The sequence below is a fragment of the Pelodiscus sinensis genome, chromosome 11, assembly GCF_049634645.1.
Source record: "Pelodiscus sinensis isolate JC-2024 chromosome 11, ASM4963464v1, whole genome shotgun sequence".
NCBI classification, from domain to species: domain Eukaryota; kingdom Metazoa; phylum Chordata; order Testudines; family Trionychidae; genus Pelodiscus; species Pelodiscus sinensis.
This window is the reverse complement of record NC_134721.1, coordinates 49,664,391-49,681,601: the sequence shown is the minus strand read 5'-3', so window position 1 is coordinate 49,681,601 and position 17,211 is coordinate 49,664,391. Positions and strand designations below refer to the sequence as shown.

General features: G+C 43.1%; 1 protein-coding gene across 6 annotated transcripts in view; it reads right to left on the bottom strand.

Annotated features, from left to right (window-relative positions):
• Window positions 1-17,211, bottom strand: part of FBLN2 (fibulin 2) — a 186,096-nt gene that overhangs the window by 42,405 nt on the left and 126,480 nt on the right. For all 6 annotated transcript variants that reach the window (XM_075939673.1, XM_006125827.2, XM_075939675.1 and 3 more), the window contains exons 4-5: window positions 15,158-15,287; window positions 6,550-6,736 (exon numbers count right to left, since the gene is read on the bottom strand). In XM_075939673.1, coding sequence (XP_075795788.1) covers window positions 6,550-6,736; window positions 15,158-15,287 — 317 coding nt within the window. The remainder of the gene's footprint in view (window positions 1-6,549; window positions 6,737-15,157; window positions 15,288-17,211) is intronic.

Sequence of the window (17,211 nt, the reverse complement as noted above, 5' to 3'; positions counted from 1 at the left end):
TGCCTCTGGCGACAGAGGCATGTAGTCTAGACGTACCCTTAGATAAAGTTACTGACATGCCTCCAGGGTGGGTATCTTGACCCCCACTGTCAGTTTTGCTTGAGGACACTCTGTAAGCCCCAAGCCCTTAGGCCGCAGCAAACCTGTAGCTGCTGTGGTGTTCCTTTTCAAATCTCACTAACTTATTCTGTGATTGTGCAAAAATAAAATTCAGAACACCTACAGACTCTAAAGCATGTTCATGTGTGCTCACATATTTAATGTTGTGTGCCACATCATTTCTGTGTTAAGAAACAATATTGAATATGAAACAAATGTCTAGCTCCAAGCACCTAATGTTTTAAAATAATTGAATTCCAACTCTTTGGAAACTCTTGAGGTTTTATCGGTTTTGTTTTTTTAAAGAAAAGCTGTCATCTGTGGGCTACTGTAATACGAAACAGCAGTGCTAATGATTCAGTGTGAACAACAGCAAAATCTAATGGCAATCCCCTTCATAGCTTCTTTTTATTTTAATCCTCAGCCTACAGCATTTAACAATAAGACAATCCCCATAGTTTTGCTAAAGAAGAGATGCTTCCAACCAGTCAGAAAGGGGGAAAATGTGCTTGCTTCACATAAGTTCAGTATACCTACAGTATGTGACCAGCCAGTGCTCTCTTATCCATTTTCCTATTCTTTCCACTTTGTCACTTACAAACTGATTTGGTGAGTCAAGTGTCTGAGAGGGAACATCGAGAGCAAAGAGTCCAGCATCTATTCATGTGCAGAGCTAAATTTTTAAAAGGGTACTGCTCAGAAGAGAATTTTCTGAAATCCTGCAGATAGTTTGAACAGATAACTCTACTGCATCGAAACTACTATTTTAACAGGTGTGTCCCTTTAAAGGGGAACTGTTTATGAGGATTCTGTTTCTGGAAGATATTTTAATGTATTACACAGATAACATATTTATCTAGCAGATGTTTTCTTTTGCTAGTCTACTTCCACTTGTTGACTGGAAATGCCTCTCTTTCTAATAGGTGTAATAGAGTATAACATTACTAAGGATTTAAAGGGGGTTTGATGTATTTTTGTGTGAGTTTTAGTTTAATGCTTAGAAAAAGAGTTTCCTTTCAAGGGGTCAGTTTCTTTACTAAGCATTTGTTTAAGATGGTGCTACTAAAATGCATTAAAAGTTAATTGTCAGAAAAACCAAATGCTACATTTTATGCATTTCAAAACAACAATTTAAGAAGCATTACAATAAAATATGGTAATTCTTCTGTTAGAGTTGGCAGGCCCAAATGAAGCCGTTAGAGAAGAGGGAGACAGAGCTTGAGCAGATTTAGGATGGAAACATCATGCCCACAAAGTACACGTGCAAGTATAACAGGTCCAGGAGTGCGGGGTCAGCATGCCCATTAGTGCCCCATCTACCTTGTCACCTGTTCTCCAGGGCCCTGATTCAGCAACACCATCCCTATTCAGCATAGCACTACAGCGAGTGCTTAACTTTCATCAATCTTACATCCCATTAATATCCCATTCTGAAATCCCATCAACATCAACAGAACTTATGCACATGCTTAAAGTTAAGTATGTGCTGAATGCTGTGCTGAACTGGGCATGGAGGCTGTCCAGTGCCTGACAGGGTAGGGCAGGGCAGGGACAATAAGAACGCCTCCAAACATCTTGCTCTGGGGACGTGGCCCTCACCAAATCCATATCTACATGCTTAGGGACAAAGGGTACTACAGCACAGGGCTGGGTAGGGAAAGCTCCTGCCTCCCTCTTCTCAGCCCCACAGCGACCTCTACTGGGGCAACAGAATGACCCCAAAGTAAAGTCAGAGATATTTTCCCTCTATGATTTTGTGTATGTAACACGGCAAACAACACGTAACTATTTAAAACGGGACTAGTTACAGCCGAGAGGCCTCACACAAGTAGAGTTTTCTCTCCTCTCATGGCTGGAGGTGGCAAATCTTTTCAGTTCTATTCTACACAAGGGTGGACAGAAGTTGACATCCCATGATCCTAAAAACTCAAAGTGAACCTGAGGCTTTTACAAATAAAGGGGAATTTTTGTCAGCTTCAGGTACAGAACCAGCAAAAGCTTCATCCTTCTCCCAGTGGGCTATACCTTGCGAGAACCACAGCGGAATACCAGCTTTTAAAAGAAACAGGCTACTTATTAGATAGGGGCATGTGACCAGACAGTTGTCCAGCACTGGAATAGAAAGGGTTAAAACAGCCCTGAGAGAGGGCTGAGGCTGGACGCCAAGGAGGAGAAGGCTTGACACAGCCAATCAGAGTCTGGCAGGGCTGAATAAAAAGGTGGCTGCTCAGGAGTTCATTCTTGCTTCAGCTCTGGAGAGAGAAGGACCAAGCTGCCTGCTATCAGGAGAAACTTGGACAGAACAGTGTTGGGTGAAGGCAGGGTGAAGCAGGGAAGCTCAGGGCCGGAGCAAATCCCTGGCTGAGGCCCAGTGACAGGGACCAGGGAGGTACTAGGGCTGGAGAGGAGCAGCCAGGACAGAAATAGGCAATAGGTCCAACCCTTCTTGTCAATTATATGGCGGCCAATTCAGACTGCAATTTGCCCGAGGACAGGGTTAGATGACAAATGGCAGTGGGTCACTGAGGCACATGGTATCTTAGGGGTGACTGGATTTCACTGGGAGGGGAGGACTTCAGAGTGTGGGTGCTGCTGCAGGGAAGTACCAGGTGGGATGTGGAGTCTGACAGGAATGGTGGAGAAAAGAGAAAAAGACAGGCAAAAGCGGCAAGACACAGCCAGGAGAGGATGCTCTGAGGCTGGACTGAGATAATTCCTGGAGTGACCAGCAGGAGGCACCACAGAGGTGAATCCTAAACTCCTATAGGGCAAAATTCAGAAGTGTTCATTGAAAACAAGGAGACCTGTTTCACCTTAAAGACTAAGGGTATGTCTACACTTGCAGCCTAATTTGAACTAGGGCTGCAAATGTAGGCATTCGGAATTGCAAATCAAGCAAGTATAGACATACCCTAACAGATTTAGTTGGGCATAAACTTTAATAGTGAAAAACCACATTGTCAGATGCATTTGATTAAGTGTTTTTTACCCATGAAAGCTTATGCCCAAATAAATCTTTTAGTCTTTAAGGTGTCACAGGCCACCTCATTGTTTTTTGTTGATACAGACTAACACGGCTACCCTCTGACATTTGAAGGAACTTATTTGTGCACAAAGGTTTGTTATATTTTCCCTAGTCCCACTGTAGGAATTTTCACATTAAAAAAAACTAATTTTCTCTACAGTTTAGATTTGAAGCTCTTTTCCTTTGGAAGGGCCCCTTTCTGTTCAAATATGGCCATACCCAGCCAAATTTCACTCCAAAGATGAGTTCTCCAGAATGACTTTTCCTCCTCAAAACAGCTCAGTTTTGAGTACCACGTGCAATGCAAGAAACACAAAATGCAAAATTACTCAAAAATAGTTACAAATGTTTTGCACATCTCTATTAGCAAGTTAACGCTAGCATGGCACAGAGAAGGGCCAAGAACCCTCAGCTGCTATTACTTAGTGTAGTACCATTAAGCCTAACAGAGGATCTGGCTCACACGCAAATACTTTAAAACTATGCAATGGATTTTTGCAACTTTTTGCATGTTGTAAGTATCTGAAGAATTAAACTACTGCTGCATCTACTATTGGATGCATTGACTATTGGATTAAGTCAATTACCTGCAATTAACATCCCTACTGTATAGTGAACAAGACTTTCGTACAGATTTTTGGAGATTTTTTGTGTTGGAATTCCCAGGAGCGTTGCAGATTTTCACATGAAAGCACTGAGAACATCAGGGTCACATTTTATGCCACCTTACTTTTTTAATTTCCATGTAAGTCTCCTGCCTTCCTTTCTTTTTTAAATGCTCAGTGTATTTTTTCCATACCATACACTACTACTCTGGAAAAAATCAAGGGTAGAATAACTCTCATCTTCTGCCCCAGGTGAAAACATACAAATGTTGTAATCTTTAAACCATTACATCTTAAAAGTCATTCCACTCTTTAAAGAAAAAAACGCATGAATTAATAAAAGCCTGTGAATTCTAGATTTCTGTTTCTTATTCACGTTCCACAGCTTTGAATGTCAGCAATGTGCATGTAACACAGCACTAGCTGCACTACTCAGTCCCTACACTGGTTTAAAATAGAATCATCCCACATCACGTGCAAGTTGGGAGAAGAGAATGAGAAAGAATTTGAAACCCAGATGTCTATCCAGAGGGACAATGGCTACTTGTTACTTACATATAACCGGTACCTGACAAAAAGTGTCAGAGGGGTAGACGTGTTAGTCTGTAACTCAAAAAACAAGTAGTCGTGTGGCATCTTAGAGACTAAAAAAAAAAAATTATAAAATCATGAGCATTCATGAGTAAAACCCACTTTATCAGAAGATGAGCACTGACACCATGGGCGCTGACACACTGAAGTGCCTGACATATCATGCTGGAGAGAATATCATCTAGCAGTTACAGCTGGGGTGGGCAATCATTTTTGAAGGGGGGGCACTCCAAGATTTTGGATAGTGGTCAAGGGCTGCGCTCTTCCATATTAATGGAGGAGGTGTGGAGTCTGGGAGGGAGTTTGGATAAAGGAGGCAGTTGTGACCTAGGGCAGGGGACTGGGACGCAGGGTTTTGGTTTGTGATCTAGGGGAGAGGACAGGGGTGCAGGAGTTTGCGTTGTGACCTAGGGTAGGAGGGGACTGTGATCTAGGGCAGGGGATTGGGGTGCCAGATCTGGGAGGGGGTATGGGTGCAAGAGGGGGGCAGAGGGTTTGGGTATGTAGAATGGGGGGTAAGAGGGTTGGAGAAGGGAGGGACAGAGGTAGGCTTTGGACAGGAGACTTACCAGCCAGCACCCCAACCAGCCAGCCTGCCGGCAAAGCTAAATGCTTCCAGAGCTTAAAATGTTTCTCAGCCAGCCTGCCTGCCTGCCCCATGCCTACACAGGCTGCTGGGTCATGTGTTTGTGTGAATAACTGAACCAGGGGGGATGGAAGTGTGCTACTTTGTGTGCTGCCTATTACTCAAACAGGCAACTCCCATTGGCCAGTTTCTGGCCAGAAACCGGCCAATGGGATTGCGCTGGGGTGAGGGCAGTCCCTGAAGCCTGCCCCCCCCCCCCCCCCCAGGCCTCCAGGATCTCAGTTTTGAAAGAGAAACAGCCCCACAGCCGCTGTTATGAGAAGCGTGCGGGGCTGTGGGCCAAGCAGGGGAGCCTGCCTGGGGCTCCCTGCTGCGTCCACAGGCCTGGTCCGTTGGCTTGATGGGCCAAATGTGGCCTGCAGGTCGTATTTTGCCCAGGCCTGAGTTAGAGAAAGGGACCGGGACATTTGACTGTATAATTGCATTCCCTGGTTCCACAACTTTTCACTGTCTGACCTTAGATCAATTTACTTAAGTGCTGCCATTACACCTGGGCTACGTCTAGACTGCAAGCCTCTTTTGTAAGAGGCTTTTTCGAAAGTATCTTTCGAAAAAGCCTCTTTCAAAAAAGAGTATCTAGACTGCAACCAGTACTTTTGAAAAAGCAAGCCACTTTTTCGAAAGAAAGCACCCAGGCAGTCTGGATGCTCTCTTTCGAAAATGCCCTGTTTGCATTAAAGAACGCCTTTTTTCGAAAGAGCACTTTCCAAAAAAGGCGTTCTTCCTCGTGAAATTAGGTTTACCGCTGTCGAAAGAAAAGCCGCGTTCTTTCATTTTAATTTCGAAAGAACGCGGCTGAAGTCTAGACGCAAGTGAAGTTTTTTCGAAAAAAGGCTACTTTTTTCGAAAAAACCCTTGAGTCTGGACACAGCCTTACTGAGCCTGAGAGGAAGGAAACCCCAGCCTCCTCCACATCATTTGATGGGGAGCAACGTGATTCTCCTAAAGGTGAGTTGAAGGGAGAGGATGGGGAGGAAATGTAGCTAGTGATGCTCGAAGTCTGCATTTTGAAGAGGCAAGTGCTTTTTTTCAGTGAAACTATTCAGCTCACCCTGTAGAAAGTACTTGGCGTTACATCAGTGTTGGGACAAGCCAGAAGGAAGCAAAAGGACTGAGAGCTTGTTGGCCTGGGGAGTTACTCCTGATTAACTCCATGTGCAGATACAGAATAAGCATGTCTTACTTCAAATTTGCTTAATACAGTAGAGTTAATTTGCTTTAAATTCATACCCTACCCTCAATCATGTGTTGACAAGCCCTAAAAATGAGTAGGTATTTCCAGCACACAGAAAGGAACAGCCAATCCTATTTGGCTCAAGGAAAGTTTTGAGAGTGACCATACTGGACAATCTAGCAGGCTGAACTGTACAACCAGGTAGTAAATGAAATAGGTGGGGACTTCAAGTTCAGAGGCATGTAAACTTTTTCTGACCCAGTTCAGTTCATCTCTGGTCCAAAAGAAATGTTTTATTGTTGACGAAAAGCTAAACCAATTGTACTTCCACAGTAACCCTTTTTTATAGCTTGGAATGGAGAAATCTCTCAACTCTGCAACTGCCTGTAATTAAAACCAGGGAACCTACTTCTCTCAGGCGTCACTGTTGGCAGTGGTTCAGGATGCCTTTTTATTTCTGGAGGAATAAGATGATCTTCTCCTTCACAGCAGGATAGCATCACGTGGTTGCAGGGATAGCCGAGATTAGGGTTGGACTCACAGGTTTGCCCCTCACCTTTTACTCTCAGGCCCAGACTGCAGCAATCACAACATTGCTGTAAAGGAAGGAGACAATTAGCAACTTACCTTTTCTTGTCCCTTGTGTTATATATAATTGAGATCAGCCCAAGCCCCAAAACTGGAATCGATCTGAAATTCCCCTAGGAGCAAGGAGCAATGGTTAGGATTTAGCCAATTACAGAACTGGGAGCCTGTTTGTATTTGCCTTGTTTGGTTCAAAGTGGGCAATAGAATTTGGAGAGGTATTAAAGTGTAGCTACAATGTTGACTTCAGTTACTGTTCACATGGAAGCAGAAGGCAAATGATGTTGGAATAATTATTCAGATCTGTTGTGTCATTAAAGGAGGGTTTGGAACACATTAATAAACTAAACAGCAATAAATTACCAGGACTAGATGTATTATCCCAAGAGTTCTGAAGGAACTCAAATGTGAAAATTGCAGAATTACTTCTTATGGTTTGTAAACTAATAATTACATTATCATCTGTACCAAAATGCCTATAGGACAGCTAATGTGATGCCCATTTTTAAAAAGAGCTCTAGAGGTGATCCTAGCAATTATAGCCCAATAAGCCTGACTTCAGCACTGGGCAAAATGGTTGAACTTGAACCTATAATAAAGAACAGAATTGTCTGATACATAGATGAATATAATTTGTTGAGGAAAAGTCAACATGACTCTAATAAATGGAATTCATGTCTGACTAACGTATTAGAATTGTTTGAGGGGGGTCAACAAGCATGTGGACAAACAGGATCCAGTGGATGCAGTATACTTAGATTTTCAGAAAGTGTTTGACAAGGTCCCTCAACAAGGGTTCTTAAGCAAAGGAAGCTGTCATGGGATAAGAGGGAAGGTCCTCTCATGGACTGATAACTGGTTAAAAGATAGGAAACAAAGGATAAGAATAAATGCTCAGTTTTCAGAATGGCGAGAGGTAAATAGGGGTATCCCCTATGGGTCTGGACTGGGACCAGTTCTATTCAACATATTCATAAATGATCTGGAAAAACAAAGAGGTGTCAAAATTTGCAGATGATTCTAGAATCCTAGAACTGGAAAGGACCTTGAGAGATCGAATCCAGTCCCCTGCCCTCATGGCAGGACCAAGCACCATTTGGATCATCCCTGATAGACATCTGTCCAACCTGCTCTTAAATATCTCCAGTGATGGAGATTCTACAACCTCCCTAGGTAAATTATTCCAGTGTTTAACCACCTTGACAATTAGGGAGTTTTTCCTAATGTCCAACCTAAACCTCCGTTGTGCAATTTGAGCCCATTGCTTCTTGTCCTATCATCAGAGGCCAAGAAAAACTATTTTTTCCCTCCTTCTTGTAACACCCTTTTAGATACTTGAAAACTGCTATCCTGTCCCTTCTCAAGCTTCTCTTTTCTAAACTAAACAAGCCCAGTTCTTTCAGTTTTCTCTCATAGGTCATGTTTTCTAGACCTTTCATCATTTTGGTTGCTCTTCTATGGACCTTCTCCAATTTCTCAAAATACAGTGCCCAAAACTGGACACAATACTTCAATTGAGGCCTAATCGGTGCAGAGTAGAGTGGAAGAATGATTTCTCATGTCTTGCTCACAACATTCCTGTTAATGCATCCCAGAATCATGTTTGGTTTTTTTTCAACAGTGTCACACTGTTGACTCAAGTTTAACTTGTGGTCCACTATGACCCCTAAATCCCTTTCAGTGGCAGTCAAAAAAGCAAACAGAATGGTGAGAAACATTAAGAAAAGGATAGATTAGAAGAGAGAAAGTATCAGATTGCCTCTATATAAACCACGGAACACTCACATCTTGAGACCATGCAGATGTGGTTTCCCCATCTCTGAAAAGATATATTGGAATTAGAAAAGGTTCAGAAAAGGACAACTGAAATGATTAGGGGTATGGAATAGCTTCTGTAAGACTTTTTAAAATACAAACTGGGACTTTTTCAGTTGGCAAAAAGATGACTAAGGAGGAGACAGGCTAGAAGTCTATAAAATCATCACTGTTGTAGGGAAAGTAGATAAGGAAGTGCTATTTCTTCTCATAACATAAAAATTAGGAGTTGCCAAATGAAATTAATAGGCAGCAGGAATAAAATAAACAAAAGGAAGTATTTCTTCACACAACATACAGCCAATCTGTGGAACTTCCTGCAAGAGGATGCTGTGAAGGCTAAGACTATGGCAGGGTTCAAAAAAGTACTAGATAAATTCCTGGAGGACAGCCACAGCTATTAGCCAGGATGGGCAGAGATGGTGTCCCTAGTCTCTGTTTGCCAGAAGACAATCACTTGATGATTGTCTGTTCTGTTAATTCAGTATGGGACACCTGGCATTAGCCACTGTCCGAGGACAGGCTATTGGGCTATATGGACCTTTGGTCTGACCCAGCATGATCGTTCTTATGATACTTCAATTGTTTGAAGTTTTTGTCACAACATATTTTCCCAACAAAAATAGCTTTTCATTTTGCTAGAAACTTTCTATGTTTTGTTTAAAACAAGCAAAACCATTATTAAGGATGACTTTCAATGGCCACACTATAATGAATAGTTTGGGGCCCAGAGAGAGGGTGAAAATGACTCTACTGCTAGATAGTTAGGCTATCACCTAGAATTTGGGAGACCCAAGTTGAAATCCTTTCTCTACATCAGTTGGAGCCTTCCACATCCCATCTATAACCATAAAGGGCTATTTAGTGAATCTAAACCTTGTTAGATTTTTTTTAATAACTGCCAAAATCAAAATGAAAAAATTTGAGTCAAGCCAAAAGAAAACATGTTCATTTTTTAAAATTTGGCTGAAACTATTTGGCAAACTTGATACAAATCTGCAAATAGTTTTGGCTCAATAGAAAACACATTTGTTGGCAAGTAACTATTTGAAAAAAATAAAAAGTCATGCAGCTCTATTCATTGTTTCCTGTTCTGCTCCTCTCTGGAGTTATAGTGTCTTCAAATGTTGGTTAATTATATCAGAATGTTGGATCTTTTGAAGAGGAACCTCATCATTTTTATACCTTCTGTAATGGTCTTACACTGAGGGCATGTCTTCACTATGGGCTGCATCGATGGATGACAATCAATCTAGTGGAGGCGGTGTCGATTTATCATATCTATACTAAACACGATAAATTGACCTCTCCCATTGAATCCAGTATTCCGCCAAAATGAGAAGAGTGAGAAGAGTCAACAGGAAAGTTCAGCTGTCAACTTATCACTGTGAAGACACCGCATAAGCCGACTAAGAAAGTTGACTTGAGGTATATTAGTCACATAACTGAGGTTGCATAACATAGGTCAACAGCCCACAGGAGTGTGAGAAAAAAAAATAACCATATAATTTCCTCATTAGCATTTTCTATTATGCTGTCAATTAAAGGAGAAATATTTTATTACAATGACGTTGAAATGTCTCTCAACTTTCAAGAGATATGATTTACTTCTATTACTAGGGTGACCATCTGTCCCATTTTTCCAGGGACAGTCCCGTATTTAAGGGCTTTTCCCGGCGTCTCAACTTTTAGAAAATGGACCCACTGTCCCCTATTTCTCCTGCAGCAGAGGACAGGGAGGAGCCGCCAGCACTCAGGGCTTCAGCCACTGAAGCCCCAGAGCCAGCAGCTCCTCCTTCCAACCCTCTGGGGCTGGAGCCTCAAGCACTCCCAAGTGCTGGCAGCTCCTTACCCGCACGTTCCCCCCGGGACTGGAGCCCTGAGTGCCACCCCCCTGCAGGGCTGAACCCCCAAGCAGTCCCCCATTGCTCCAGGGCTGAAGCCTCAAATGCTGCCCACCTGCTGCAGGGCTGAAGCCCCAAGCTCTAGCCAACCCATCCCCCCACCCCACTCCATGGTATCCTATATTTGGTATGAGGAAATACGGTCACCCTATCTATTACTATTATTGAGTTCTCTGTCTGGTAGTAGCCCTTACATCAGGGTGGGCAATAATTATTAATAGGTGGCCACTTCACAAATTTCAGAAGTGGCTGCGGGCCAACCCAGAAGGGACGGGGCCTTGGGTGGAAGGGGCAGGCCATGTGCTGTAAGGAGACGCCACTATGGTTTTTACATAACAAAGTAATTAAATTTTAATAATAATTAACTGCATACAACATTATCCATAGAACAGCGGTGGGCAAAAGCCTCTCAGAAGGCTGGATCCCCCCCACTCAGGGCTTTGATCCGGCCCGCGAGGCAGTTCCAAGCCCCACCCCCAATGTGTTGCCTTGGAGCGGGAGAGGGGCGTGAGCCCTTCTAACTGCTTCTACTTAAAGGGCTCAGGTCTTCCCCGCATCTTGCCGAGCATCCATTGGGAATGTGCAAGCCCTTTAACTAGAAACAGTTGAAAGGCTCGTGTCTCTGGCTCCCTAGCAACACACTAGAGGCACGGGGAAGACACAAGCCCTTTAAATAGAAGCGAGTAGAAGGGCTCACACCCCTCTCCTGCCTCAAGGGCCAGACCAAAGCCCTAGGTGGGCCGGATTTGGCCCACTCCTGCCTTACATCCTAGGAGCTGTGCAGACAGACTAGAAAGGCAAAACCCCTGCCTTGAAGAGATTAAAGTTTAAAATCACTTCATTTGAATGTAAGCAATGTATTAAAGCCTGAATAACATGGATAATCTAACTCTTAATTCTGAAGACTGCAAGTTTCACTACAGCTAAGATACAAACAATAGACAAAATGTTCTTCTCCACTTACATTGGAACTAGAAGTGTCTATGGGTATAGGAATGCTATCCAGGCAAAGCTGCTCTGCCGCCTGCCTCAGTGCTGTGCCACGCGGCTCCACCCGTGGGGAGGTGCTGCCACTGTGGCCAATGTGAAAGGCATGCTCTGCCCCCTCCCCTCCGCACCAGCTTGAAGGCAGGAGCCGTCATGGGTGAACCTCGGCTCCTGGAGATGGGGAACTGGCTGTGCAGCACTACAGGTAGAAGCATGTCACAAGCAGACCTCCGTCCTGCCATAGGCGGGCACCAGCCCATAATACTCCTGCCCGCTGCGGGAGACTTGCATGGCCGCCATCGGCTGCCCTGCCAGCCCAGTGCTCTCCCCCAGCCAGTGATTCTCCCCAATCTGTCCCAAGCATCCCCTGCCAACCCTGCTCGCCCTCTCCCCCACATGTGCAAACCCCTGATGTGTAACCCCCCCGGCACAGCATGCCCCCCCCCATTTGCAAAAGCCTCCCCGGGCACAGCCACCCCCAAATTTGCAAATATATTTAAAAATACTATTTTAAGGTTACAAAGAACTAACAATTTCATTTTCATGGCCCTTCACCTCATCTCCGCTGTAGAGATGTCTGTCCTGACTTGCTGCCAGCGTGAATCACCCATTTCCAATAGTCCAACAAACAGCTACTCACTACCCTTACCTATCAAATGAACTCCCCATCAACATCCACAGCTCCTTCACCTCCCCCCGAAAGCCTACTTGCGCTATAATGTGCTGTGTACAGCATCCATAGGCGGGCAGTTGATGTTCTGTGACAACTCTTCGGCTGTGTCTAGACTGGCCAGTTTTTCCGGAAAATCAGCAGCTTTTCCGGAAAAACTTGCCAGCTGTCTACACTGGCCGCTTGAATTTCCGCAAAAGCTCTGACTTCCTACTGTAAGAAATCAGTGCTTTTTGCGGAAATACTAAGCTGCTCCCGTTCGGGCAAAAGTCTTTTTCCGAAAGACTTTTGTGCAAAAGGGCCAGTGTAGACAGCAGAGATTTCTTTTTGCAAAAAAGCCCCGATGGCGAAAATGGCGATCGGGGCTTTTTTGCGGAAAAGCACGTCTAGATTGTCCATGGACGCTTTTCCGCAAAAAGTGCTTTTGCGGAAAAGCGTCCTGCCAATCTAGACGCTCTTTTTCGAAAATGCTTTTAACGGAAAACTTTTCCGTTAAAAGCATTTCCGGAAAATCATGCCAGTGTAGACGTAGCCTTCGTGTCCATTGCCTTCTCTCCCCACCCTTTTTATCAATTGTACTCATCTGTTGTCTCACTTATATTTGGAATGACAGGTTTGTTCTGTGTTTCTACAACACCTAGCACCTTGAACATTCTTACACGAATTCCAGTCACATCGAACTTTCCAGAAGCCCTTCCAAAAACATTTTGTAAAAAAGTCTAGCTCAAAGTATATAAGCATATCAACACACCTTGGAGTTTCTTTTAGTTGAAACACACTAGATTTAAGACCAAAAAGACAAAAATAAAAAAAAATATATAAAAAAACTTTTAAAAAAGACAATCTTTCTAAATGCGCACCAAAAGACTAAAAATAATAAAAAAGTGCACCAAAAAGTCAAAAATAAAATTTAAAGCTAGCAATTTAGGAGAAAGATTGAATGGCTAACAACTAGCTTGAATTGTACTTAGCCATCTGATCTTTCTCCTAAATTGCTAACTTTAAATTTTATTTTTAGTCTTTTAGGTGCACTTTTAGAAAGATTGTCTTTTTTAAAAGTTGTGTGTGTGTGTGTATATATATATATATAAATTAAATCATCCCCTAGAAATGATATGCCTAATTAAACTCTGTACAGTGGATGACCTTATTTTTTCATAAGAATGGCCATACTGGGTCAGACCAAAGGTCCATCTAACCCAGTATCCTGTCTTCCAACAGTGGTCAATTTACCAGCACATCACATTATTTGCAACACTCTCAGCTGAATTACAACAGACAGAGCTAATAAAAAGAGACAGAGCTAATAAGTTACCTGCTGACACAATGGGAAAATACATTGGAGTCTACAAACATGAATGCAAATTCTTATCAGTGTTTAAGGCAGGGGTGGGCAATCACTTTTGATGAGAGAGCCATTCAAAGAATTTGGAAAGTGGTCAAGGACCACACTTCCATATTAATGGAGAAGGTGTGGGGTTTGGGATGGAGGTTGGGTGCAGAAGGGAGCTTTCAGTAAGGGATTGGGGTGCAGGAGAGGGTGTGGGGTCTGGGAGGGAGTTTGGGTGAAGAAGGCAGTTGTGACCTGGGTTAGAGGACTAGGGTGCAGGGGTTTGGATGGTGACCTTGGGCAAGAGGGGGTTGTGACTTGGAAAAGGGGACTAAGGCCCAGGAGGAGCTGCAGGGGTTTGGGTTGCGACATAGGGCAGGGGATTGGGGTACAGGAGCTGGGAGAGGATATGGAGGCAGAAGGGGGCTAGAGGGTTTGGGTTCTGACCTAGAACCAGAGGGGGCTGTGATCTGCAAAAGGGGACTAGGGTGCAGGAGACGGTGGAGGGGTTTGGGCTGTGACTTTGGGCAGGAAGGGTTTTGTGACTTGGGGCAGGTGACTGGGGTGCAGGAGGAGGTGCAGGGGTTTGAGTTGTGACCTAGGGGAGGGGATCGGGGTACAGGATCTGGGAGGGGATATGAGGGCAGGAGGGGGCAGAGGGTTTGGATTCGTAGGGTGGGGGGAAAGGGCTGGGGTGTCAGAAGCAGGCTCTGGCTGGGAAACTTGCCTGCTTGACTCCCAGCCAGCAGCCTCCTCAGGCAGAGTCCCTGCCTCCCCCACCCCTGCACTGGCTGCAGAGACTATATTGTTTTTGAACAGTTATGAGCCTGAACGGAGGGGGAAAGGGTGCTTTGCAAGCTCCCTGTTGACAACCTGCCAATGGGATTGTGCTGAGAGTGGGGGAAGCACATGAAGCTGCTCCTCCCTCCCGCGGGCTCACAGCTATTCAAACGGCACCCAGCAAGGACCGCTTTTCTCATCAGTGTGTGGTGGGCAGGCAGGGAGTCTGCCTGAAGCTTCCCACTGCGTCTGTGGGCCAGATCTGGCAGCTTGGAGGGCAGCCTGTGGAGGGTATTTTGCCCAGGCCTGGTTTAAAGAGTTCTGAAACCTTCACTTTAGGCCCAAATTGGAGAAATATGCATAACGAACAAGAGACTGGATACTTAGCCAGGGTAAATTGGCTTAGCTCCTTTAATAGCCCTTCTTTATTTATGAGAAAAAGCCTTTATAGGAATCCAAATATGTGTTTCTTCTCAAATATTTTGTTTAGCTGGTAAATTAAACTGCTATTCAATAATGTTCCTAACTGACAAATTATTCCATAATGGGCCTTTCCAACTATATCTTTGATTAAGCTTTCCCCTATCATTGTCTAAAATCTATTACACTACAGATATAAAAACTGAAATCAACTTCTCTCAACCACTTCCAAATGGAGAAGGCAATAATACATCAGCAAGTTTAGTCTTAACAATGAGAGAGAAACCATACAAATTACCCTCATTACAAAGTTTTACAACTTAGATCTATGCCCCTCAGGCACAATTGAGGTCTGAATGCAAACTATGAATATATTCAGCTAAAAGTGATTTCCATGCCTTACCCAGGCAACTTTATAAATAATTAACCTCCATGACACAAATATAAAGCACCTTTAAACATGCTTGCACAACACTAAATACATCTGCATCCGAAAAGGACTTGCAAAAATACCAAGGGGTCTTGCCTTATATAAAGATCCTCCACAGGTATCACTTTCATCAGGTCCACACATATCTCCTTCCTTGGCTGCAATCATGCCAGCAACACAGCTATTTTCTTTTAAGTAGGACACACAGCACTGCTTCTGAGCAATTCTGCAAAGATGAAACAGGGTTAAGTGTTAACTGTCATTCAAAAAGTTGTGCCATCAGGTTGCAAGAATATGCTGTAAGAATTGGTGAACACAGAAGTGTATGCATTCTGTACATTTCATCACCTTTTTTACATGTATATGTTGGGTGATGTCCTTTTGCCATTGAAGTCAATAGTTCTGCCATTACTTTAATCAAACCAGGATTTCTCCTGTTAAATTCTTACTTAGATTGGAAAACATTGTTTTTAATGAAAGACTTAAGGAGCTCACTCTGTTTACCTTAAGAAAGAGAAGAGGAATTAATACAGGGAAATCTTACGGCCTGGGTTATACTTTATCCCAATGGTCTTTTCTGAGAAAAGATAACACTAAAGCCCATCCTGGCATTATATAAATATGAATTAAACCTTATTCAACATACAGCATTATACTCATGTTCTTAATGTTATGTTTTTGTGGGGGGCCCATTTGAGGTTATAAAGGGAAAGCAGGAAAGGATTCGCTTTCTCCCTGCAGACCCCTTCTTTGCTGGTGAGACCAATTCTACTGACTGCCACAAGGTACAAGAATTGTCCAACAGGAGGCATCCTACAACCATGCCCGCAAGTGGCCCAAGCTCAATCTGCTCCAAGCCCTCATCTCATAAATATGCAGTAGTTGTACGGGCTGTTGCTTTTTGGCAGCCAGTTGCTAAGTCAGTTAGCTTCCTTTATTGACAGGAAGTTCCAAGCCAAAAAATGGCTGTCAGTAAGATATGTATGATTATTACAGCAAAGAAATAAGCAGCATCTCAAGCCAACTCCCCCCGAGGAAAAAAAATTCCAATTCATGTTTTTTTCCTGATGTTTGGGGGGAAAACAGGAAGGAGATGTCTCATTTTCCTGAGCAAACCAGCCTGGTATAGAAGTTTGTCCATTGTCAATTCACACTTAAAATGTCAGTGGCTAGCTGTGTCAGGTTTAGGTTTGTATTTACATTGTGGAGCAATGATCTATGGGTGAGTAAAGGGAGGTTCCTTTCCCAATTTTGTGTTTTGTTTTTCAGTAATATTTCTTCCTGTTATTGCCAACTAGAAAAAACTATAGCTATTCGTTTGAAATGTCAGCGGCTAATGTCTAACCATATTTGAGGACAAAACCTCATTTTTAATGCCATCAAAGGACATTTGAAATTTCAGTAAAAATTTCAATTCATGGATGGATATTTTGACTTTCTGACAAACATTCAAAAAACCAAGACTGAATGGTGGTTGTTGTTTTTCTTAATGTAGAGCATCTACAATACAAAAATCAGTAGTTGCTCTCAAGAGGCTGAAGTCTTCATGGATTCATGTTCCTCGGCAAAACTACAATGATGATCCAGAGCTATAGGAAATAACACTGGCCGTTTTTACACTTGTAAAACTTCTTTAGATATTTCAAGATGGTTTAATTTTAGGTACTGTTCCATTGAAACATGAATTGAGCAGATAAAAACTTCACATTAGCAACTCTTATTTATTTTCTATTCACAACACAACTCTTAGGAAGCAAGGTCAATGGATTGTTGGACTCAGAGCCTTTCTTAAAAATTCACACTGGTGTAACTACATCAAAGTATTAAATCAGTGCAAGTCTACAACGTAAACATCCTTCCCAGGCACAAGGTAAGGCTTATGCCAATGCAGTGCACCATGATAACATATGTCATGGGGTAAGAAAGAAGGTCTCCTTGTGGATCTATCACTGTGATTAAAAGAGAAGAAAGGGAAGGAATAAATGGCCACTTTTCACAGTGGAAAGTGGTAAATAGTGCTGTTGAACATTTTCCTAAGTAGTCTGGAAAAGGGGGTAAATAGTGAGTTGGAAAAGTTTGTAAATAATACAAAATTACTGAATTTAGTTAAATCCAAAGCTGATTGCAGAGAGTTACAAAGGGATCAAACA